The sequence below is a fragment of the Oncorhynchus mykiss genome, chromosome 8, assembly GCF_013265735.2.
Source record: "Oncorhynchus mykiss isolate Arlee chromosome 8, USDA_OmykA_1.1, whole genome shotgun sequence".
Taxonomy (NCBI): Eukaryota; Metazoa; Chordata; class Actinopteri; order Salmoniformes; family Salmonidae; genus Oncorhynchus; species Oncorhynchus mykiss.
Genome location: NC_048572.1, coordinates 52,838,453 through 52,863,091, shown reverse-complemented (window position 1 = coordinate 52,863,091; position 24,639 = coordinate 52,838,453). Strand labels below are relative to the sequence as shown.

General features: G+C 42.2%; 2 protein-coding genes across 3 annotated transcripts in view; both read right to left on the bottom strand.

Annotated features, from left to right (window-relative positions):
* The window catches only part of LOC110530089 (serine/threonine-protein kinase N2), a 47,299-nt gene extending 41,499 nt beyond the window's left edge, over window positions 1-5,800 (bottom strand). The window contains exon 1 of the mRNA XM_021612891.2: window positions 5,454-5,800. Coding sequence (XP_021468566.1) covers window positions 5,454-5,474 — 21 coding nt within the window. The 5' untranslated portion in view covers window positions 5,475-5,800. The remainder of the gene's footprint in view (window positions 1-5,453) is intronic.
* A 6,184-nt stretch (window positions 5,801-11,984) lies between these two features.
* LOC110530088 (heparan sulfate 2-O-sulfotransferase 1) overlaps window positions 11,985-24,639 on the bottom strand; it is a 31,986-nt gene continuing 19,331 nt past the window's right edge. For both annotated transcript variants that reach the window (XM_036985647.1, XM_021612889.2), the window contains 6 exons: window positions 16,233-16,477; window positions 15,599-15,684; window positions 15,014-15,152; window positions 14,616-14,713; window positions 13,853-14,010; window positions 11,985-13,522 (listed from right to left, as the gene is read on the bottom strand). In XM_036985647.1, coding sequence (XP_036841542.1) covers window positions 13,299-13,522; window positions 13,853-14,010; window positions 14,616-14,713; window positions 15,014-15,152; window positions 15,599-15,684; window positions 16,233-16,477 — 950 coding nt within the window. In that variant the 3' untranslated portion in view covers window positions 11,985-13,298. The remainder of the gene's footprint in view (window positions 13,523-13,852; window positions 14,011-14,615; window positions 14,714-15,013; window positions 15,153-15,598; window positions 15,685-16,232; window positions 16,478-24,639) is intronic.

The following is a 24,639-nucleotide window of genomic DNA, read 5'->3' as shown; positions in this document are numbered from 1 at the left end:
CAGCCCCGTCGATGAGAATGGGGGCTTGCTCGATCCTCCTTTTTCTGTAGTCCACAATCATCTCCTTTGTCTTGATCATGGTGAGGGAAGAGGATGTAGTCCTGGCACCACATGGCCAGGTCTCTGACCTCCTCCCTATCGGCTGTCTCGTCGTTGTCGGTGATCAGGCCTAACACTGTTGTGTCATCTGCTAACTTAATGATGGTGTTGGAGTCGTGCCTGGCCGTGCAGTCATGAGTGAACAGGGAGTACAGGACGGGACTGAGCACGCACCCCTGAGGGGCCCCGTGTTGAGGATCAGCGTGGCAGATGTGCTGTTACCTACCCTTACCACCTGGGGGCGGCCCGTCAGAAAATCCAGGATCCAGTTGCAGAGGGAGGTGTTTAGTCCCAGGGTCCTTAGCTTAGTAATGAGCTTTGAGGGCACTATGAAGCTGGTTGAGAGACTGCCAAGAATGTGCAAACCTGTCATCAAGGAAAAAGCTGGCTACTTTGAAGAATCTAAAATATATTTTGATTTGTTTGACACTTTTTTGGTTACTACATGATTCCATAGTTTTGATGTCTTTACTATTATTCTACAATGTAGAAAATAGTTTAAAAAAAAAGAAAAACCCTTGAATGAGTAGGTGTGTCCAAACTTTTGACTGGTACTGTATGTGCAGATATGCACACCACGTCATTGCTCTCTCTCTGCTGTGTGCGCATCTTGCTAGCTGTCACTCAAATGGCGAGGGGCTGAGGCTCATTGCCTGAAACTCTAATTGCTTGGGGGCTGGCTCAAGTGGGGGAACATTTTGGGAAAATGGCACCGCACAGCTTCTAGAAAACATCTGCTTTCCAACTAGGGAATTCATGGCGAATTGAGGTAAGACAGCAATTCTGCTTATTGACTATATACAGTGCCTTGCGAAAGTATTCGGCCCCCTTGAACTTTGCGACCTTTTGCCACATTTCAGGCTTCAAACATAAAGATATAAAACTGTATTTTTTGTGAAGAATGAACAACAAGTGGGACACAATCATGAAGTGGAACGACATTTATTGGATATTTCAAACTTTTTTAACAAATCAAAAACGGAAAAATTGGGCGTGCAAAATTATTCAGCCCCCTTAAGTTAATACTTTGTAGCGCCACCTTTTGCTGCGATTACAGCTGTAAGTCGCTTGGGGTATGTCTCTATCAGTTTTGCACATCGAGAGACTGACATTTTTTTCCCATTCCTCCTTGCAAAACAGCTCGAGCTCAGTGAGGTTGGATGGAGAGCATTTGTGAACAGCAGTTTTCAGTTCTTTCCACAGATTCTCGATTGGATTCAGGTCTGGACTTTGACTTGGCCATACTAACACCTGGATATGTTTATTTTTGAACCATTCCATTGTAGATTTTGCTTTATGTTTTGGATCATTGTCTTGTTGGAAGACAAATCTCCGTCCCAGTCTCAGGTCTTTTGCAGACTCCATCAGGTTTTCTTCCAGAATGGTCCTGTATTTGGCTCCATCCATCTTCCCATCAATTTTAACCATCTTCCCTGTCCCTGCTGAAGAAAAGTAAGCCCAAACCATGATGCTGCCACCACCATGTTTGACAGTGGGGATGGTGTGTTCAGGGTGATGAGCTGTGTTGCTTTTACGCCAAACATAACGTTTTGCATTGTTGCCAAAAAGTTCAATTTTGGTTTCATCTGACCAGAGCACCTTCTTCCACATGTTTGGTGTGTCTCCCAGGTGGCTTGTGGCAAACTTTAAATGACACTTTTTATGGATATCTTTAAGAAATGGCTTTCTTCTTGCCACTCTTCCATAAAGGCCAGATTTGTGCAATATACGACTGATTGTTGTCCTATGGACAGAGTCTCCCACCTCAGCTGTAGATCTCTGCAGTTCATCCAGAGTGATCATGGGCCTCTTGGCTGCATCTCTGATCAGTCTTCTCCTTGTATGAGCTGAAAGTTTAGAGGGACGGCCAGGTCTTGGTAGATTTGCAGTGGTCTGATACTCCTTCCATTTCAATATTATCGCTTGCACAGTGCTCCTTGGGATGTTTAAAGCTTGGGAAATCTTTTTGTATCCAAATCCGGCTTTAAACTTCTTCACAACAGTATCTCGGACCTGCCTGGTGTGTTCCTTGTTCTTCATGATGCTCTCTGCGCTTTTAACGGACCTCTGAGACTATCACAGTGCAGGTGCATTTATACGGAGACTTGATTACACACAGGTGGATTGTATTTATCATCATTAGTCATTTAGGTCAACATTGGATCATTCAGAGATCCTCACTGAACTTCTGGAGAGAGTTTGCTGCACTGAAAGTGAAGGGGCTGAATAATTTTGCACGCCCAATTTTTCAGTTTTTGATTTGTTAAAAAAGTTTGAAATATCCAATAAATGTTGTTCCACTTCATGATTGTGTCCCACTTGTTGTTGATTCTTCACAAAAAAATACAGTTTTATATCTATATGTTTGAAGCCTGAAATGTGGCAAAAGGTCGCAAAGTTCAAGGGGGCCGAATACTTTCGCAAGGCACTGTACATATGAACTACACACTGACACATTAAGCCCAAAGCAGGAGGTTTAAAAAATAGGTACTTGTCATCAAGGTTCCGGTACATGTCTAACTGGATGTGTTGCTTTTACATCACAAGCCAAATTCTGCAGTGATACCTGGGAACAGTGCATGGTTTGCCTGTCTCTCTTGGCAGGATTACGACAAGACACAAACTACTGATGAGCAAGAGGTTGTGGGCCATAGTTTATTGGCAATAACACAACTTCGTCACTCCTACACATGCACTAGTTACAGTGCATTCGGAAAGTATTCAGACCCCTTGACTTTTTCCACATTTTGTTACGTTACAGCCTTATTCTAAAATTGATTCAATGGGGGGGGGGGGGGTTCACCCTCATCATACAATAACCCATAATGACAAAGCAAAAACTGTTTTTGAAATTTTTGCAAATGTATAAAAAATAAATGAAATATCACATTTACATAAGTATTCAGACCCTTTACTCAGTACTTTATTGAAGAACCTTTGGCAGTGATTACATCCAAGAAGATTCGAGGCTATGACGCTACAAGCTTGGCACACCTGTATTTGGGAATATTTCTCCCATAGATCCTCAAGCTCTGTCAGGTTGGATTGGGAGCATTGCAGCACAGCTATTTTCAGGTCTCTTCGATTGGGTTCAAGTCCGGGCTCTGGCCGGGCCACTCAAGGACTTGTCCCGAAGCCACTCCTGTTTTGTCTTGGCTGTGTGCTTAGGGTTGTTGTCCTGTTGGAAGGTGAATCTTCGCCCCAGTCTGAGGTCCTGAGCGCTCTGGAGCAGGTTTTCATCAAGGATCTCTCTGTACATTGTTCCGTTCATCTTCGCCTTCGACTAGTCTCCCAGTACCTGCCGCTGAAAAACATCCCCACAGCACGATGCTGCCACCATGCTTCACCGTAGGGATGGCGCCAGGTTTCCTCCAAACGTGATACTTGGCATTCAGGCCAGAGTTCAATCTTGGTTTCATCAGACCAGAGAATATTGTTTCTCATGGTCTGAGAGTCCTTTAGGTGCCTTTTGGTAGAGTGTTAATGAGCCATTTGTACATTTTTCTCTCAGCTTTTGTTATTTTCTCTGGATTGGCGAGAGACCATTTCATTTGAGTGCTTTTATTGTCAATGTCATATGTTTGCTATCATTGGGCCACTATTGAACCCAAAGTGCCCCCAAATCCATTGTTTTGCTGCTGTAACTCATTAACTTGTTGCATTTCTCCAAACCAAGGGTGATGTTGAACATGTTTTATTCATGACAGATTCAACGCTGCAATTTTTTGGGGGGTACCCCTCCCCAGATCTGTGCCTCGACACAATCCTGTCCCAGAGCTCTATGGACAATTCCTTTGACTTCATGGATTGGTTTCTGCTCTGACATGCACTGTCAACTATGGGACCCTATATAGACAGGTGTGCCTTCCAAATCATGCCCAATCAATTGAATTTACAGGTGGTTCACAGGTGGACTCCAATCAAGTTGTAGAAACATTTCAAGGATGATCAAAGGAAACAGGATGGACCTGAGCTCAATTTAGAGTATTATAGCAAAGCATCTGAATATTTATGTAAATAAAGGAATATTTATATAAAATAAATTGCTTTGTCATTATGGGGTATTTTGTGTAGATTGATTATTATATATTTTTCATTATATATATTTTTTTTTTGAATAAGGCTGTAACGACAAAATGTGGAAAAAGTCAAGGGGTCTGAATACCTTTCCGAATAGACTATTTTGTTTAGTGGCCGATAGCAGCATAATTAACTTGAGAAACCCAAGAGCCTTCCACTCACTGTCCAAACAATCTCAGCCGTCACCCATTTAAGAATACGAGTCTTGTGAAATCATGTCTGCAAAGATTAGTCTGCATTCATGGGTGCTGCTGGGCGGGTACAAATAAGGTTCCAAACAGTGTACCAGCTTCAATCTAATTATAGAAACCGCAAACAAAGACAACATTTTCACAGGTTAATGTCCTCAAATGTAAATGTTTAGGAGAGAGTTAAGTTATGTTTGGTACCATACAAAGCTACTAAATTGCATGGTCAGATAACATCATTATTGTTCAAGGCTACATTGTTGTTTGATGGACAAGTATACATTTTTTTCGATACAAATTGGCAGATGACAGGTGACGTCACCCCAGTGACAGCAGTGGTGACCACAACCTTTCTTCTGACTAATTTGTTACAGTTCAGAGGCGAAAAATAGATTGAAACATGAAACATAAATGATTTTCAGTCAGCCACCTGTGAGGTTTCTAACTGTTGCATTGTATGATTAGCTACAAATTCAAGCATGTTTAAGGGAATGATTAGCTAACATTGAGGATTTGCATGCCTATACTTGAAACATTATTTTCAACGACGTTAAATCTAGGCTCCAACCAAGTAAAACATGTTTCTTTTAATAGACACCTTTGAGCTTTACCACGCGCCCAATTGACTCAAGTGTCACTGTTTACAAAAGAGTTTAAAATGGAACATTACTTTTACCGTCTCGGTTTAAAATGGGATATGAAATGGAAAATGTTCTCCCAATTCGTTCTAAACAATTTTGTTTACCAAAATGTAAAAAAACAAACATTTTACTATCATAATATATTTAAAATTTATTTTAGGACATTTCAATAATCTACAGCAGATGAATTCAGTAGTTCAGATGTTGCGTGTTCAAGTGCACAATAATGCAAAACTGGATTTTTTTTCCCCTTCTAATTGTTTTCCAGGCCTCAATCCATAATTCCCAGTCCTTCGGGAAAGGGTGGATAAATCCCTCAGAAATGTATCAAACTCAAGATTTGAACCTACTGCGAATGTTCGATAGAATAAAGTTAGTCTACTAAATTGGAAACCGCGCATTACAACTTTACGCCTTTATTGTAACAGTTGTCAACTTTTCCTACCTGCACGGAATCGGCGGCCATCTTGGCTTTCGACTTTTGAATCAAACTCTACGGAGAGAGGGGAGGTGGAACTCCAAAAACAGCCTTGTTTTGAGTTTCCCTCTCGTGCGACAAAAATAACTTATTCGGTGACCAAACCATCCGTCATCTTGGAAATACTTGACTTTCCATGCCTTTCTTTGAATCCTTGTGTCTTTTTTCGCTTAGGCCAAGGCACGAAAAGTTGTTCTATAGTCCACATAAGTGAAGCAGCACCATAAATCTGTCCCACTGCTTTGGGAGAGAGCAGCGGTGGTTTGTGTGGAAATACATCAGCGTCCGCCCATAGGAGCTATGCACTCACTCAACCCATAGCCCACTCTCGCGGCCAGATTATAGTCACACTCTCTCACGTGATCATACATTTCACATACAGACGAACCCCGCAATTTTTTTACGGAATAGTTTGACAATTCTAGCACTAGGTTAAAACGATTAAGATTATGAGCAGGAGGTTATACTATGTATAGTAGCTGAAAATAGTGAAGGAAACTTCAATGACATCATCTTCCTAATTTATTATAGGATACCAAATATAAAAAGCGGCAGTAGTGTAGTGATAGCCTACAGGGGTTCACAAACTTTTTAACTCAGGGCCCCCCTATTTCTATTGGCACAAGCACTGTTCGTGATACAAGCTGTTCACACCCCTCTTGTTGGTGGAGATCATTTTGCAGGTTTAAAGTTTATTTCCTGCAATTCTACACATTTTGTCATGGGGCCCAAAGAAAATGTAGCAGTTTTAAATAAAATGTTCTTGCAATCCTATACATTTTGCCATGTCTAATGTGTATTCATGTGATATTTGAGTGACAAAAAAATGACAACAATATCTATGGGCTAAAAAAAAACTACATGAAAGCGTTAGCTGATCTGAATATTTCTGACAGGTAACCAACATGACAAGATTAACTGATGATGCTCTACCCAATTTCGAAATGGCACCTTATGCATTCTACTATTACAGCTTTTACGAGTAAGTATAAAGCCGGAATGAGTTCCTTTAAAAAATTGATATCAATTTTTTTGTGGGGGTGGAGACCCCCCCCCCCCCCCACCCACCCACCCCCCCCCCCCACCCCACCCCGATCCCATGCAGTTTGGGAATCACTGGCGTAATACATTGTAATAGTACAGTAGTAGTAGTGGCAGAGAATAACTATCATGATTGTAACCAAATCTGTCCAGTTGCTGCCGCCAATCTAAAATAGCTGTCAACTGACTGCACTTGATACCAATGGCACCACGCTGTCCATGTGCAGGCAGGCCTTCCACAGATATGGCCCCAACAAGATAAAGAATCAAGTCATGTCCATTATACAATAGATGTCTGTGTGTTAAGTTCTGGACATGTGCGCCCTGTTCAATAATATCCGTCACAACCTGTGAGACACTGGGATGTTGGTCTGGCCCCAGTGTATTATATAAGGCTGTGCTGAACTCTACCTATCACTTAGGTGAGACGTCATGCATAGACGTCAATGGAATGTGGGAGAGTGTTCCATAGTGTGTGCCCATTACCCAAAATAAACTTTTCTGAACACAGCCCTAAGCTTCTTCAATCCAACAATACTACAGTAGTTAATTGGTTTGGTGTGGTAATAGGTTGGTTTCAAGTGTTGGGTAGTAACTAAACTCAGCAAAAAAAGAAACGTCCCTTTTTCAGGACCCTGTCTTTCAAAGATAATTCCTAAAAATTCAAATAACTTCACAGATCTTCATTGTAAAGAGTTTAAACACTGTTTCCCATGCTTGTTCAATGAACCATAAACAATTAATTAACATGCAGCTGTGGAATGGTCGTTAAGACACTAACAGCTTACAGACGGTAGGCAATTAAGGTAACAGTTATGAAAACTTAGGACACTAAAGAGGCCTTTCTACGGACTCTGAAAAACACCACAAGAAAGATGCCCAGGGTCCCTGCTCATCTGCGTGAATGTGACTTAGGCATGCTGCAAGGAGGCATGAGGACTGCAGATGTGGCCAGGGCAATACATTGCAATGGCTGTACTGTGAGACGCCTAAGACAGTGTTACAGGGAGGCAGGATGGACAGCTGATCCTCCTCGCAGTGGCAGACCACGTGTAACAACACCTGCACAGGATCGGTACATCCGAACATCACACTTGTGGGACAGGTAGAGGATGGCAACAACAACTGCCTGAGTTACACCAGGAACGCACAGTCCCTCCATCAGTGCTCAGACTGTCCGCAATAGGCTGAGAGAGGCTGGACTGAGGGCTTGTAGACCTGTTGTAAGGCAAGTCCTCACCAGACCCACCGTCGTTGGACCAGACAGGACTGGCAAAATGTGCTCTTCACTAACGAGTCGTGGTTTTGTCTCACCAGGGGTGATGGTCGGATTCACGTTTATCTTCGAAGGAATGAGCATTACACCGAGGCCTGTACTCTAGAGTGGGATCGATTTGGAGGTGGAAGGTCCGTCATGGTCTGGGGCGGTGTGTCACAGCATCATCGGACTGAGTTTGTTATCAATGCAGGCAAACTCAACGCTGTGCTTTACAGGGAAGACATCCTCCTCCCTCATATGGTACCCTTCCTGCAGGCTCATCCTGACATGACCCTCCAGCATGACAATGCCACCAGCTATACTGCTCGTTCTGTGTGTAATTTTCTGCAAGGCAGGAATGTCAGTGTTCTGCCATGGTCAGCGAAGAGCCCGCATCTCAATCCCATTGAGCACGTTGGATCGGCGGGTGAGGGCATTTCCCCCCAGAAATGTCTGGGAACTTGCAGGTGCTTTGTAGGGAGAGTGGGGTAACATCTCCCAGCAAGAACTGGCAAATCTGGTGCAGTCCATGAGGAGGAGATGCACTGCAGTACTTAATGCAGCTGGTGGCCACACCAGATACCGACTGTTACTTTTGATTTTGATCCCCCCTTTGTTCAGGGACATATTATTCAATTTCTGTTAGTCACATGTCTGTGGAACTTGTTCAGTTCATGTCTCAGTTGTTGAATCTTATGTTAATACAAATAATTACACGTTAAGTTTGGTGAAAATAAACACAGTTGATAGTGAGGGGATGTTTATTTTCTTGCTGAGTTTACATATATTTTGAGTAATTTAACTACATCAAATCTTGGTAGTGTTTTCAGTAGTTAATTACTTGTTTTGCCATGTAGCGGTGTAGCTAACTACTGGAACTACACATTAGGCAACTTTTTTTGCAAAAGTAAAATAAAATATGGGTGAAGTAGGCAATAATGATTTATTTCCGGCTTCACACCTCCGTAATTCTCACTTGAAACATTGTTTTTGTGTTTAACAGGCTAAATTCACTGTTAACATTTGACCCCAGAGTGATCTGTCTTGCAATTTGTAGTCTGTGAGATTTCAGATTTCATTTTTCACAAAGTAGTTTGGATGTAGTGAACTACTCTTTCAAAGTAACTTTATTTACGTAAACTATATATATATTAAGGGTAGCAGTTAGTGTAGCTTAACTTCTTCCAGTGTAATGTAATTGGTAGCTCGGTAAACTATATTTTAAGAGTAGCTTCCCCAACACTTTTGGTTTCCTGCTTCTGTACCGTCACCAGTGCATAAGAAAGTTGTTACACTATATAGCCTTCATTACAGGTCCTGGATCAGTTTGGTCATTTTACAGATTAAGAGATCCAATCTCATGAAGTAGGTCTCAGATCAGTCTGGGAGGGCTTGGACAGAGGGCCAGGGAAACCCTTTTTATAGGGTCACAGTGACAAGTCCAGGACGTTGTTGTAGGCTAGCTATCTAATGACAGGATTAATAGGAGATTGGTTCAGTAACTGATGACGAGCATGAGATTCCCTAGGCCTGGCTGGGTAAAGCTTGGTGAGACACCGATTCAACAGTGTGCACCAGGCAGCCCTGGGACTGTGACTTACCCTTTTCTTCGAACAGAGAAGTTGATGTGTACTTGTTGCCATTCTTTTCCTCAGTTTGGAAACCCCTCATGTCATTTGGTCTCAATCTGCTTTTTCAGGAAGAGGTTTCACCTAGCCTGATCCATGTCTTTTAATTGGCTGCTCCATGACACACACACACACACACACACACACACACACATCACCACGGACTGGATAATGTCACCCATAGATGTCTCCACTCCAGGCGGGTGAAGACACAAATTAGCCAATGAGCTCCCTCTATAGTACAGAGAGAACAGCAGCCAACAATTTCAGTGTCGATCAATGTACTAACAAATAATTACATAAAAAGCATGCAGTAATGGGCAATTCATTTTTTTTTTAGACGACAACAAGAACATGGGAATGACAAAATGATAACAAAAACATGGTGAGGTTAACAATCCAACAGGTACTACACAGAGAGAGAGAACCTGTCTTTGCAGTGATTTGGGTTGGTTAGGGAGGAAGGGAAAATAGGCTGAGTGACCAAAACTAGAGGAGTAGCCTCTGTATAACATAGACCTTAAAGGGGCACTTCACCACTTGAACCTCACATTCATTATACAGTATATACAGTTGAAGTCGGAAGATTACATACACCTTAGCCAAATACATTTAAACTCAGTTTTACACAATTCCTGACTTGACTTTTCAAAATTCCCTGTCTTAGGTCAGTTAGGATCACCACTTTATTTTAAGACTGAAATGTCAGAATAATAGTAGAGAATTATTTATTTCAGCTTTTATTTCTTTCATCAAATTCCCAGTGGGTCAGAAGTTTACATACACTCAATTAGTATTTCGTAGCATTGCCGTTAAATTGTTTAACTTGGGTCAAACGTTTTGGTCATCCTTCCACAAGCTTGCCACAATAAGTTGGGTGAATTTTGGCCCATTCCTCCTGACAGAGCTGGTGTAACTGAGTCAGGTTGGTAGGACTCCTTGCTCGCACATGCTTTTTCAGTTCTGCCCACACATTTTCTATAGGATTGAGGTCAGGGCTTTTTTGATGCCCACTCCAATACCTCGACTTTGTTGCCCTTAAGCCATTTTGCCACAACTTTGGAAGAATGCTTGGGGTCATTGTCCATTTGGAAGACCCATTTGCAACCAAGCTTTAAACTTCCAGACTGATGTCTTAAGATGTTGCTTCAATATATCCACATCATTTTCCTACCTCATGATGCCATCTATTTTGTGAAGTGCACCAGTCCCTCCTGCAGCAAAGTACCCCACAACATGATGCCGCCACCCCCGTGCTTCATTGTTGGGATGGTGTTCTTCGGCTTACAAGCCTCCCCCTTTTTCCTCCAAACGTAACAATGGTCATTATGGGCAAACAGTTACATTTCTGTTTCATCAGACCAGAGGACATTTCTCCAAAAAAGTATGATCTTTGTCCCCATGTGCAGTTGCAAACCATAATCTGGCTTTTTTATGACGGTTTTGGAGCAGTGGCTTCTTCCTTGCTGAGGGGCCTTTCAGGTTATGTCGATATAGGACTCGTTTTACTGTGGATTTAGATACTTTTGTACCGGTTTACTCAAGCATCTTCACAAGGTCCTTTGCTGTTGTTCTGGGATTGATTTGCACTTTTCGCACCAAAGTATGTTCATCTCTAGGAGACAGAATGCGTCTCCTTCCTGAGCGATATGACGGCTGCGTTGTCCCATGGTGTTTATACTTGCGTACTGGTGTTTATACTTGCGTACTACTGTTTGTACAGATGAATTTGGTAGCTTCAGACGTTTGGAAATTTCTCCCAAGGATGAACCAGACTTGTGGAGGTCTACAATTTCTTTTCTAAGGCCTTGGCTGATTTCTTTTGATTTTCAAATGATGTCAAGCAAAGAGGCACTGAGTTTGAAGGTAGGCCTTGAAATAAATCCACAGGTACACCTCCAATTGCCTCAGATGATGTCAATTAGCCTATTAGAAGCTTCTAAAGCCATGACATAATTTTCAGAAATTTTCCAAGCTGTTTAAAAGCACAGTCAACTTAGCGTATGTAAACTTCTGATCCACTGGAATTGTGATACAGTGAATTATAAGTGAAATAATCTGTAAACAATTGTTGGAGAATTACTTGTGTCATGCACAAAGTAGATGTCCTAACCAACTTGCCAAAACTATAGTTTGTTAACAAGAAATTTGTGGAGTGGTTGAAAAACACATTTTAATGACTCCAACCTAAGTGTATGTAAACTTCCGACTTCAACTGTATGCCATTTAGCTGATGCTTTTATCCAGAGTTCTTATTCACCACACCAGTGTCTGTGAAATCAGCATGTTTCTACAAAAAGATGACAGAGAATGACTCCTGATGATGTCACATGGTGAAGTGCCCCTTTAATAACGTGAGAACACAAGCTATGTTTAGTTTTGTACTGCCTGCCTACCATCCCAACATCACAATTTACCTCAGGAGATTCAATCTCTCTTTTATAATCCACTGTGGGAAAAAAAAAAACTTTTATTTTTTGTACTTCTGCTGTCTCAAAGTCTGGGCTAAGGCTTGATTAATTAACGGCTGTTCTAGTGCTCCGGCACTGCAGTCACTGTGGCTGGGCTGAGTTACAGAGATGATCTGATCAGTGTCTTTATTAGTAGGCCATCAATAGAAGAACAGGAACTGGCATTAGCAGCACCAGCAGTTAGCAGTGTACGCATGGGTTAGGTAAAGTTAGTCTTACATGATAACCATAGAAACATAAATGACAATGGATTGCAATCTATGATCCTAAGGGGAATATAAAATAAAAAATGAAAATAATCTGTGATTAAAAATAAAAAAAATCTGTCATAAAATAAAAAATAGTCAATGTCACCCTTTGTTTGGAGAAATGCAACAAGTCAATGAGTTTACAGCAGCAAAACAATGGATTTGGGGGCACTTTGGGTTCAATAGTGGCCCAATGATAGAAAACATATGATATATTGACAATAAAAGCACTCAAATGAAATGGTCTCTTGCCAATCTAGAGAAAATAACAAAAGCTGAGAGAAAAATGTACAAATGGCTCGCTCATTAACCAAATCTGAAGTCCTCTTAAAATAAAATAACCGTTTGAGCTAGATGTATTGAAATTAGTAATATGTACAGCAGCTGAATTGTCTTCTTCCATAGTTTAATTACATCATGTGTAAACACTTCACATTCCACCTAGCAATAATCCAACTGGGTCAAAGAGTCTGAAAACAAGTAAATAAGTACAGTATAAAACACTGAATAGTAGTACCACAGTCGTGAACAGGGTGTATCAGTCACCCAAGTCTATGGAGGCCACAGAATTTTGATTTTGTAAAAACGTCTTCAATTCATATAGATAAACTCCAAGATAACATTGTAGTCGACTTTTAATTTTAGACGGTTACATCATTTGAACACGTACAAAGTGGGACGACAATGTTCCCATAGACGATGACAGTAAAGTAGAATGAAAATACAAATAAAATGCAAACAAACAGAACAAGCCAATAAAAACCTGCCCTCTGGACGGAAAATACAAATCATGTGACCAGAAGTAAACGGACATGGCCAGCTGCCAAGTAGACTCATCTCCTGCCATGTGTCTGTCAAGCAAATCACTCCTGTGAACTTTCACCTGGAAGGAGAAAGGTAGTCCTGGAACTTAGATGCTGGTGGGAACATGCCCTATTGGCACTCTCGCACCAGGAAGAGGCAGCTTCCTGGTTCTGTCGGCTACTATGGAGGCGGAGGAGTCAGTGAAGCGGGCGACATTCAGAAACTGCTAACAACGTCTAACACAGACAGTTCCACAGATCCACTGATGATCTTAGGTTTTCCTCCTCTCCTCTGTCCTCTCCCCAGTGTGTGTGACTACGGCATGAAGCCTCGAGGAATGGTCCATCTTTCATGTGCACTAGTTAGTTTTTGGGGTAGATCTTCTCGTAGAAGAAGTTCTGAGCCAGCAGGTAGAGTTCCCCGTCCTTCTCCCGGACGGCGTGAGCCCGGACAAACTGGAACTGCTCCAGGGCAAACTCGTAGAACTCGTTTTCCATCTTCCAGATGGCGGACTGCTGCAGCTTGGCGCTGGATTCCTTGGTGGGCGGCTTCTTTTCACTTGTCTTCCTCAGGTGGGATTTCTTCCCTGTTGGGTAAGGGGCATATCGTTTTTAGTTAAAGATGGTATGTAGAAATTGTCTAATATAATGAGCTGTTAGAGCTGTGAAAAAAGTGAGAATTGGTCTCTCACAGAGCAGCAACAAGTGAAAATGTGGTTTTGTTTATACACTTAAAATCACCTCTCCTGTGACAAAAAGGTACATCTACTGTACGTGCTTCAAAAGCAGGTACGTCAACATTTTTTTTTAAAAGCTGGAAATAGTCTTAAATCAATCTCACTTTTGCGATTATTAGTCCTGAATAAAGTCCTATTCTAAAACGTCCTCTCAGTAGGAAGTAGGCATTGGTAGCGTACCCGTTTTGTAGAGCTCGGTGGCGCCCCTGAAGAAGCGCGGCAGCGCCGCCTCAAGCATCATCACAAAGTCCTCCAGCTCCTCAGTAACCCCCACCAGCAGGTACTCATTGACCAGGTTATACTTGGCCTGCTCCAAGGCCCAGTGGCTGCCCACGTTCCTATGGGGGGGGAAAGATTGATTGACTGTCTATAAAATGTATTTAGACAGCCCTTTTTAGCACCGGCTGTACCTGAGATGTTCAGATTTACGTATAGGATGATTTCACGTTGGATACATTGGCAGCTCCGAGCTGAATTGCAGTACACAGCACGAGTATGGGAAAACAAATACAAAACATCAATAAACTGCGTTTACAATCAAGCAAATGGGCTAGTCTCGCATTCTCGACATGGGGCAGAAAGAGAGGGGGGTAAATGATACAGATCACAAGAGAGGAAAAGCGTGCAATAGTATGTATTTATTTATTTTACCTTTACTTAACTAGGCAAGTCAGTTAAGAACAAATTCTTATTTTCAATGACGGCCTAGGAACAGTGGGTTAACTGCCTGTTCAGGGGCAGAATGACACATTTGTACCATGTCAGCTCGGGGGTTTGAACTTGCAACCTTCCGGTTACTAGTCCAACACTCTAACCACTAGGCCACCCTGGCAGGTATAATGGAGGTTAAAGGGGTTCAACTGTCCATATCCCAGCCCATTAAAGAAATGTGTTATAGGTTAAGAATGCAGGGTATGGATGTCACGTAAGGAGGGGTACATACCAGCATTCGGAGTAGTGACCACAGAAAAAGGGGATCTGCAGCCACAGCTTTTCCGGGGCGCAGTCGGAGCCACCCGCCGACACGCACTCATCAAAGGTCTGAATCACATCAACGAAAAATGTAATGTACCATTACCTATGGAAGCGTGTTTTACAGTTCAAATACATTGTATATATTACTGCTAATAAATAAAATAATTCTAAGTGGAACCTTAAAGACGGAATCCGCATTAGGCGGAAACAGTCCTACTGTCCGCCCCAGCACCTTTGTTATCGTTTTTGTTTTGTGGACGAAGTGGAGGGGAGGTGCATCGAGCAGTAGGCAGGGGGGCAAAAAAACAATGGCAGTAGATATTCCGCTGTTCTCCCGCGCACGCAAAGATGTACTGTGGGACTGACCTTCTTATCCCCCTGTTTCCGGCGCCGCAGGCCGGGCCGGTAGTCGTCCCCAAAACGCAGGAAGTAGTAGTAGGACACCAGGCGCTCGATGGGGTCGCGGATCACATTGATGTAGACGGGCTTCTTCTTTACTCCAAACCTGCGTCAAAACAGAGAGCTCGTGTTAGAATACAATTGTATCGTGATGTCCGACCCGAATATTACACATATATTGTCTAAGATGACCTATGAACAGACAATGTCTTAATATCGCGGGCCTGTTCAATAAGAGATGGTGTTGTCATGTATAAGGACTTCCGTCGAGCATAGAGATGCTAGAAATTGCATGTCTAAAATGACCTATGAACACGTCACAAGTTGCAAAATCTAGGCCCTGTTCAATAGGACAGTGTTGCCTTCAATTTGCCATTACGACAGCCCTTTTCGTATGATTTAAAGCCGCATCCCTTCGATAGAACCCAACTCTTATCTGTGACGGTCTGAATGTTGCGCAATAGTGATGTGGTATTCTATAAGGCCACAAGGGGGAGACTGCATCAAAAGTCTATCTGGTAGGATGTGTGCTGTAGTGTGAGGGGTTCTCACTTTGTGAAGTCCAAGAAGGAGACGTGGCCGTGGTAGAACGCCGGCTTCATCTCCCCCCACTCTGTCACGTTCTTCACAAACCGCACCTGAGCAGGTGGACAACGGCAATTAATACATGACATGTGCCTATGTGCCTATCCCCCTCCTCAATCTCTCCCTCCCTCGCTTCCACTCTCCCCTCGCATTCACTCTTGCCGATTTTTTAAAGTGACACCAGCTGCCACTCGTCGCCCACTGTTTACATGCTGCCAGAATTATAATGTAGCAATGTTTTGATCTCTGGAAGAGTGAGAGAGGTATAGAGTCACTCTATAGCTCTCTCTCTCACTCTTCCACAGAGGTCAAAGCATTGCTACATTCAAATTCTGGCAGCATGTAAACAGTGGGCGACGAGTGGCAGCTGGTGTCACTTTAAATAGAAAAAAATCGGCGTATGGCCTCATTGCAACGGTTGGAATGGATCATGGAAGAAACCATGTGTGTGGAGCCTTTATATTCATTCCATTCCAGCCATTACAAAGAGCTACTCCTCTGAGCTCTCCCTCCATCAGCATCCACTATGTAATATTTTCCTCCAATCAGCTACATATAGAGGGACGTTAAACCCTTGACCCTTCTGACCTCACTCGCTCACCTGGTCCTGCATGGACATGACCGGGTTGTTCTTGGTGGTGTTGATGTGCAGCACGTGGTAACGGTTCTTGCCACACAGGTCGTAGGCGATGTTGGTGAAGGAGGTGCTGGCCGTCTTGGGCACGCGGTTGTAGATGACCACCACGTCCTCACTGCCGGCCGCCGAGGGGGCCTCCCGCTCCCGCAGGCCTTCCTGCGTGTGCCTCTCCTCGATCTCGTGCACTTCGTGCCTGGCGATGGCCCGCTCTGCCCAGAAGAAGAGGAGTTAAAGGGTTAGTCCCCCATATTATAGACTATTTTTTTACTTAAAAAAAATGTAGACTCTTCGATTTCATTTAACACCCAATTGTATATGCTCCTATAAAACGTCACGTTGGTGCCCATGGGTCATTTCACAAGGAAATGACCAGTAGCAAAATATATATATATATATATACACAGTGCCTTGCGAAAGTATTCGGCCCCCTTGAACTTTGCGACCTTTTGCCACATTTCAGGCTTCAAACATAAAGATATAAAACTGTATTTTTTTGTGAAGAATCAACAACAAGTGGGACACAATCATGAAGTGGAACGACATTTATTGGATATTTCAAACTTTTTTAACAAATCAAAAACTGAAAAATTGGGCGTGCAAAATTATTCAGCCCCCTTAAGTTAAAACTTTGTAGCGCCACCTTTTGCTGCGATTACAGCTGTAAGTCGCTTGGGGTATGTCTATCAGTTTTGCACATCGAGAGACTGACATTTTTTCCCATTCCTCCTTGCAAAACAGCTCGAGCTCAGTGAGGTTGGATGGAGAGCATTTGTGAACAGCAGTTTTCAGTTCTTTCCACAGATTCTCGATTGGATTCAGGTCTGGACTTTGACTTGGCCATTCTAACACCTGGATATGTTTATTTTTGAACCATTCCATTGTAGATTTTGCTTTATGTTTTGGATCATTGTCTTGTTGGAAGACAAATCTCCGTCCCAGTCTCAGGTCTTTTGCAGACTCCATCAGGTTTTCTTCCAGAATGGTCCTGTATTTGGCTCCATCCATCTTCCCATCAATTTTAACCATCTTCCCTGTCCCTGCTGAAGAAAAGCAGGCCCAAACCATGATGCTGCCACCACCATGTTTGACAGTGGGGATGGTGTGTTCAGCTGTGTTGCTTTTATGCCAAACATAACGCTTTGCATTGTTGCCAAAAAGTTCAATTTTGGTTTCATCTGACCAGAGCACCTTCTTCCACATGTTTGGAGTGTCTCCCAGGTGGCTTGTGGCAAACTTTAAACAACACTTTTTATGGATATCTTTAAGAAATGGCTTTCTTCTTGCCACTCTTCCATAAAGGCCAGATTTGTGCAATATACGACTGATTGTTGTCCTATGGACAGAGTCTCCCACCTCAGCTGTAGATCTCTGCAGTTCATCCAGAGTGATCATGGGCCTCTTGGCTGCATCTCTGATCAGTCTTCTCCTTGTATGAGCTGAAAGTTTAGAGGGACGGCCAGGTCTTGGTAGATTTGCAGTGGTCTGATACTCCTTCCATTTCAATATTATTGCTTGCACAGTGCTCCTTGGGATGTTTAAAGCTTGGGAAATCTTTTTGTATCCAAATCCGGCTTTAAACTTCTTCACAACAGTATCTCGGACCTGCCTGGCGTGTTCCTTGTTCTTCATGATGCTCTCTGCGCTTTTAACGGACCTCTGAGACTATCACAGTGCAGGTGCATTTATACGGAGACTTGATTACACACAGGTGGATTGTATTTATCATCATTAGTCATTTAGGTCAACATTGGATCATTCAGAGATCCTCACTGAACTTCTGGAGAGAGTTTGCTGCACTGAAAGTAAAGGGGCTGAATAATTTTGCACGCCCAATTTTTCAGTTTTTGATTTGTTAAAAAAGTTTGAAATATCCAATAAATGTTGTTCCACTTCATGATTGTGTCCCACTTGTTGTTGATTCTTCACAAAAAAATACAGTTTTATATGTTTATGTTTGAAGCCTGAAATGTGGCAAAAGGTTGCAAAGTTCAAGGGGGCCGAATACTTTCGCAAGGCACTGTGTGTGTGTGTATATATATATGTGTGTATATATATATATATATATATATATATATATATATATATATATATATATATATATATATATATATATATAAATACACTTTCTATTTAGGTAAACTATCCCTTTAAAAAGGGACTTCAGCACCTACTATAAAAACAATTGTGTGACTAAAACAAAAATAGGCTTCTGTGTCAAATCAGTCTCAGATTGACTGGTGGTGACAATGGCTCAGATCTGTACTGGAACACAAAAAAAACACTCCAGCACCTAATACTCGTGGGAACGCAGAGCCAAGTCGAGCCCAGGTCATGCCTATCCATGTAGACACGCTGGCACCTGGTAGAGGGGAAATTAAGATGTAATCTGTGATCACTCTGCTTCCCCCGCTGCCATTCCCACATACACCCCCCCTTCCCAGGCATCTGCTTATATCCCACTGATCAAAGCTAGCGCTAACCAACCGCGCTAACAACTGGTGCTAGCCACGATACTGGGCTGTGACAGGTGGCTGTCTATGGTCGTCTGTCATCATGACCATCGATAAACATGGTCATGAGTAACACCCAAAATAGCTAAGTGACACACACACCCCCCCACCTAAAGCACATAGCCATAAAAGAGCTGTTATCGGACCGTTACAATTTCATAAATCAGGGCCCGTATCCACAATAGGAGTGCTGATCTAAGATCAGTTTAGCCTTGTGTATCAAAATGTATGTGATTATATGGACAGTTGGGTAGCTGATCCTAGATCAGCACTCTCACTCGGAGATGCTATGTGTGCGGATTTGAACCCAGAGCTCTAGGCCTAGAACAGGGGTCAACAAAAAGCAGCCCGCGGGCCAAAACCATCCAGTGTGACATTTTTGGGACCTCCAAAGTTGTCAATTTATTTTATAATTTTTTGGGGAGGGGTAAAAGCACAGGAATTATCAGGAATTCAACCCCAACCGAAAAATAAAATGACAGTGCCTTCAGAAACTATTCATACCCCTTGACTTATTCCACATTGTGTGTTACAGCCTAAATTCAAAATGTATTTGATTTTCTCACCCACCTGTACACAATACCCCATAATGACAACGTGAAAACATGGTTTAGACATTTTTGCAATTTTATTGAAAATGCAGAAATATATAAGTATTCCCACCAGTCAATTCATGTTAGAGTCACCTTGGGTAGCAATTACAGCTGTCTTTCTGGGTAAGAGCTTTGCACACCTGGATTGTGCAATATTTGCACATTATAATTTGTCAATTATTTAAGTGCTGTGAAGTTGGTTGTTGATCCTTGCTAGACAGCCATTTTCAAGCCTTACCATATATTTTCAAGACGATTTAAGTCAAAATTTAACTAGGCGACTGAGGAACATTCAATGTTGTCTTGGTAAGCAACTCCAGTGCATATTTGGCCTTGTGTTTAAGGTTATTGTCCTGCTGAAAAGTCAATTCATCTCCCAGTGTCTGTTGGAAAGCAGACTGAACCAGGTTTCGCTCTAGGATTTTGCCTGTGCTTAGCTCCATTCTGTTAATTTTTGTATCCTGAAAAACTCCCAAGTCCTTGCCGATGACAAGCATACCCATAACATGACGCAGCCACCACCATGCTTGAAAATACAAAAGAGTAGTACTCAGTGATGTGTTGGATTTGCTCCAAACATAATGCTTTGTATTCAGGTCATGAAGCTCATTTCTTGGAGTTTTACTTTAGTGCATTATTGCAAACAGGATGCATGTTTGGGTATTTTTAAACAATACTGTACAGGCTGCCTTCTTTTTGCTCTGTCAACTCTGTTTGTTTTATGGAGTAACTACAATGTGGTTGATACATCCTCAGTTTTCTGTAACGGTTGTAAAGTCACCATTGACCTCGTGGTGAAATCCCAGAGTGGTTTCCTTCCTCTCTGGCAGTGAAGTTAGTCATCCTTCCTATCTTTGTAGTGACTGGGAGTATTGATACACCATTCAAAGTGTAATTATTAACTCCACCATGCTCAAAGGGATAGTCAATGTCACATTTTTTACCAATAGGTGCCCTTCTTTGTGAGGCATTGAAAAAAAACTCTGTTCTTTGTGGTTGAATCTGTTTGAAATGTACTGCTCAACTCAGGGATATGTATGTGTGGGGTACAGAGGTTGTTATTCAATTTTTTGTTGTTAAAAATCACTATTATTGCGTGAGTCCATGCAACTTATGACACATTTTTACTCCCAAACTTATATAGGCTTACCATAACAAAGGGGTTGAATATTTGACTGAAGATACTGTTCATTTGTAATTATACTGTACAAAAACAAAAAGCAACCATTTCAATGATTTTACTGACAGTTACAGTTCATATAAAAAGGAAATCAGTCAATTGAAATTAAGTCATTAGGCCCTAATCTATGGATTTTACATGACTGGGCTTAAGCCCACCCATTGGGGAGCCAGAATTAGTTTTTCCAAACAAAAGGGCTTTATTACAGACAAACACTCTTCAGTTTCATCAGCTGTCCGTCCGGGTGGCTGGTCTCCTGATCCCGCAGGTGAAGAAGCCGTATGTGGATGTCCTGGGCTGGCATGGTTACACGTGGTCTTTGGTTGTGAGGCTGGTTGGACGTACTGTCAAATTCTCTAAAAACGACATTGGAGACAATTTCTCTACAATAAACTAACATTAAATTCTCTGGCAACAACTCTGGTGGGCATTCTTGCAGTCAGCATGCCAACTGCACGCTCCCTCAAAACATCTGTGGCATTGTGTTTCGTGACAAAATCGCACATTTTAGTGGCTTTTTATTGTGCCCAGCACAAGTTGCACCTGTGTAATGCTCATGCTGTTTAATCAGCTTCTTGATATGCCACACCAGTCAGGGGGATGGATTATCTTGGCACGGGAGAAATGCTCAATAACAGGGATATAAAACAAATTTGTGCACAAAATGAGAGAAATAAGATTTGTGCGTGTGGTACATTTCTGGGATCTTCTATTTCAGCTCTTGAAACCAAACACTTCACATGTTGCGTTTATATTCTTGTTCAGTATAATTGGAGAAAAATTGTAAAAACATAATTACACTTTGACATTATGGGTATTGTGTGTAGGCCAGTGGCAACCTCATTTTAATCACGCTGTAACACAACAAAAATGTGGCAAAAGCCAAGGGGTGCGAACACTCTCTGACGGCACTGTATGTGATCGTGTCACAATGTAATCAAAAGCATGAAATGATTGTTATTTTCAAAACACAATTTATTTTTGGGCTTAGTTGTGATCAATTTGCAGTGTGCACATTTTTCAAATTATGTTCGGCTCACCCGCCGCTCTGAATAAAAATGGTCCACCGGCTGAATCTAAATCTAGTTACCTACCACAGGCCTGAGCCGATTCCCATGGCATGTCCTAATATTGGAGACTACTCACCCTCTAACAACTGAATCAAGATCAGCTCTCCCTAGCACTAAAGCATCATGAGCCGAACTTAAAAAACAGGCCTCAAACCAAAAGGGCATGGTGTTCAGTATCAACAACAAAGCATGAGTTACAGCCTTGTTGTAGTCCATGGTGTTGAACAAGCTTTGGGTAGAAACCCACTGTATCGGAGCAGAGGGCGCCAGACACTTTAGCTAATGGTCGACTCTGAGGTAATTTAATTACTGGACAAAGGCCCGCTCTTAAAAGAATAATCACTCTGGCCACACAGTGCGCTTCCATTCAGTTCCCATTTCCAGTTGGTTCCCCCTCGTCTCCATATAATTCCAGCTAATTAATGACCTATGGCGGCAACACAGTCTTAAAAACACTAAACCAATACCTATTATTCTGAACACATTCTAAAACACCGGCTGAGAACGCAATAGGCTATTTACTACAATTTCAAGCTTAATTTGAATTTTCAAATCAGTCATACTCGGCGGGAAATCCGCAAATATGATAGTTTGTCATATATTAAAAAACAGGGACGATTAGCGTTTCTCCAGGCAGCTCATACATCCATCATACTCCACGGCTATTCATCCTTGTTAGCCCCCCGAGCCAAAGTCTAAGCAAAGGGGTAATAGAGATTGGCTATCGCCAGCCTGAGAGGTAGATGCCTTGTATTGTTCTGCTTCAATAGCGCTGGATTGCAAAATCAATGGAGTATGACAAGGAGGCGATCTAGGTTGCAGCTGTTAAAAAAAATGTCCCCACCAACATTAGCTTTGCCCTGTGTTTCCTGGTGGATAATTAGGAGTGTGACACAAATTCTCGCTCACGCTGCACATGCATTATTTGTTTACCCGTAGTACATATACAGCCAGGAGTGAATAAAAGTGTGTGATTAGTTGAGGCGCAAGATGAGAGAAACACTCAGTTTCTATTAAAGACCTGCATAGACATTATTCATGAAATGTCAAGCATATTGTATGAGGGACCCGTGTGCTTTCTTTACACAGCAACTAGAAATTTACAGGAGCCTGATCAACTAAATGTTTCAAATGACTGTAGAGAACTCCCGTTTCAAACAAATGCACGACAAAACACAGACCAATAAAAACATCAGAATCTTGCAGCGTTTGTGAAGAAATGACAGTAAGTGAATGAGTTAAAGCAATTAAATTGTAAGTGCTCTTTTTTAGCCAGATTACCGTAGCTGGGGGGGATTTTCCTGGCTTGGAGACAACTGCAGCTTTGATGGCCCATGAAAGCTCTCATTCACGTCTAGCCTGGCAGTGGAGGTCTAGACATCTGAGAGAGTCAAGGCAGTAAACGAGAAACTACAAAAATCGGCTGGCTTGTACAGCCGAGCCCAAGCAAGTGCAGATATTTCTCTGGTGTCAGAGTTGAGGTGGCAACCGTGTAACCAAGCGCTCAGATGCCCCATTTCCACATGCCAATACAAATCTGGTATGTGGAAGTAGCCTATTTCTTGGTGGAAAGGTATCTTGTTAAGCAGCCTAGTTTCCTTATGGGAGTTCACACAAGCCTCTACTGTCAGTGAAGCGAGACAAAACAAACAATCTGTTGTCAGCAGACAAAACCATGCCCTTTTCAGTTAGAGAAGGGCAGAAGGCAACCCCTTTTCAGGCAGTTGAGGGAGGTTGTTGTTTGGGGGAAAAAAAAAGGTATTGTGATGGTATGATTCTAGCCTTATGACGGGGTAAAACGATTTGGTTTTTAAAAAGGTTACATTACATGTCGGGATATTATTTTTGACTATGTCGCAATATTTTTGCGCCAGTTGGCTGTGCCAGCAGCAAAATTCCAGTATTTTTCATCCTACAGCTTGTTCTCCATCTTCTTTTTAAAATGGTAAGACAATCTGTTGTCAGCACTTTTATTTCCATGAATGTTCAAAGCTTATTTTCTCATGGCTCTCATCCCTCTGCTGCAGACATGCAGTGAGCAATACATGTATAGAACATCGAATCGCAATATCGTCATGCCTTCATGTTTAAAACAAACAAACAAAAAAACAGATTTGCAATACATATTGTATCGCACCTACGTACAGTTGAAGTCAGAAGTTCACATACACCTTGGCCAAATACATTTAAACTAAGTTTCACAATTCCTGACATTTAAATCCTAGTAAAAATTCCCCGTCTTAGGTCAGTTAGGATCATCACCATTTTAAAAATGTGAAATGTCAGAAAAATAGGAGAGAATTATTTAAACTCTTATTTCTTTCATCACATTCCCAGTGGGTCAGAAGTTTACATGCTACCAAACACTAATTGTGTGTATTGCCTTTAAAATTGTTTCACTTGGGTGAAACATTTTGGGTAGCCTTCCACAAGCTTCCTACAATAGGTTGGGTGAATTTTCACTTATTTCTCCTGACAGAGCTTGTGTAACTGAGTCCGGTTCAGGCATTCTTGCTCACACATGCTTTTTCAGGTCTGCCCACAAATTTTCTAGAGGATTGAGGTCAGGACTTTGTGATATCCACCCCCCTACCTTGACGTTGTTGTCCTTAAGCCATTTTGCCACAACTTTGGAAGTAGCTTGGGGTCATGGTCCATTTGGAAGACCAATTTGCGACCAAGCTTTAACTGATGTCTTGAGATGTTGCTTCAATATATCCACATCATTTTCCTTCTCATGATGCCATATATTTTGTGAAGCGTACCAGTCCCTCATGCAGCAAAGCACCCCCACAATATGATACTGCCACTCCCACGCTTCACGGTTGGGATGGTGTTCTACGGCTTGCAAGCTTCCATCTTTTTTTCCCATTTTTCCCATGGTCATTATGGCCAAACAGTTCCATTTTTGTTTCATCAGACCAGAGGACATTTCTCCAAAAAGTACGATGTGCAGTTGCAAACCATAGGCGGTTTTGGAGCAGTGGCTTCTTCTTTGCTGAGCAGCCTTTCAGGGTA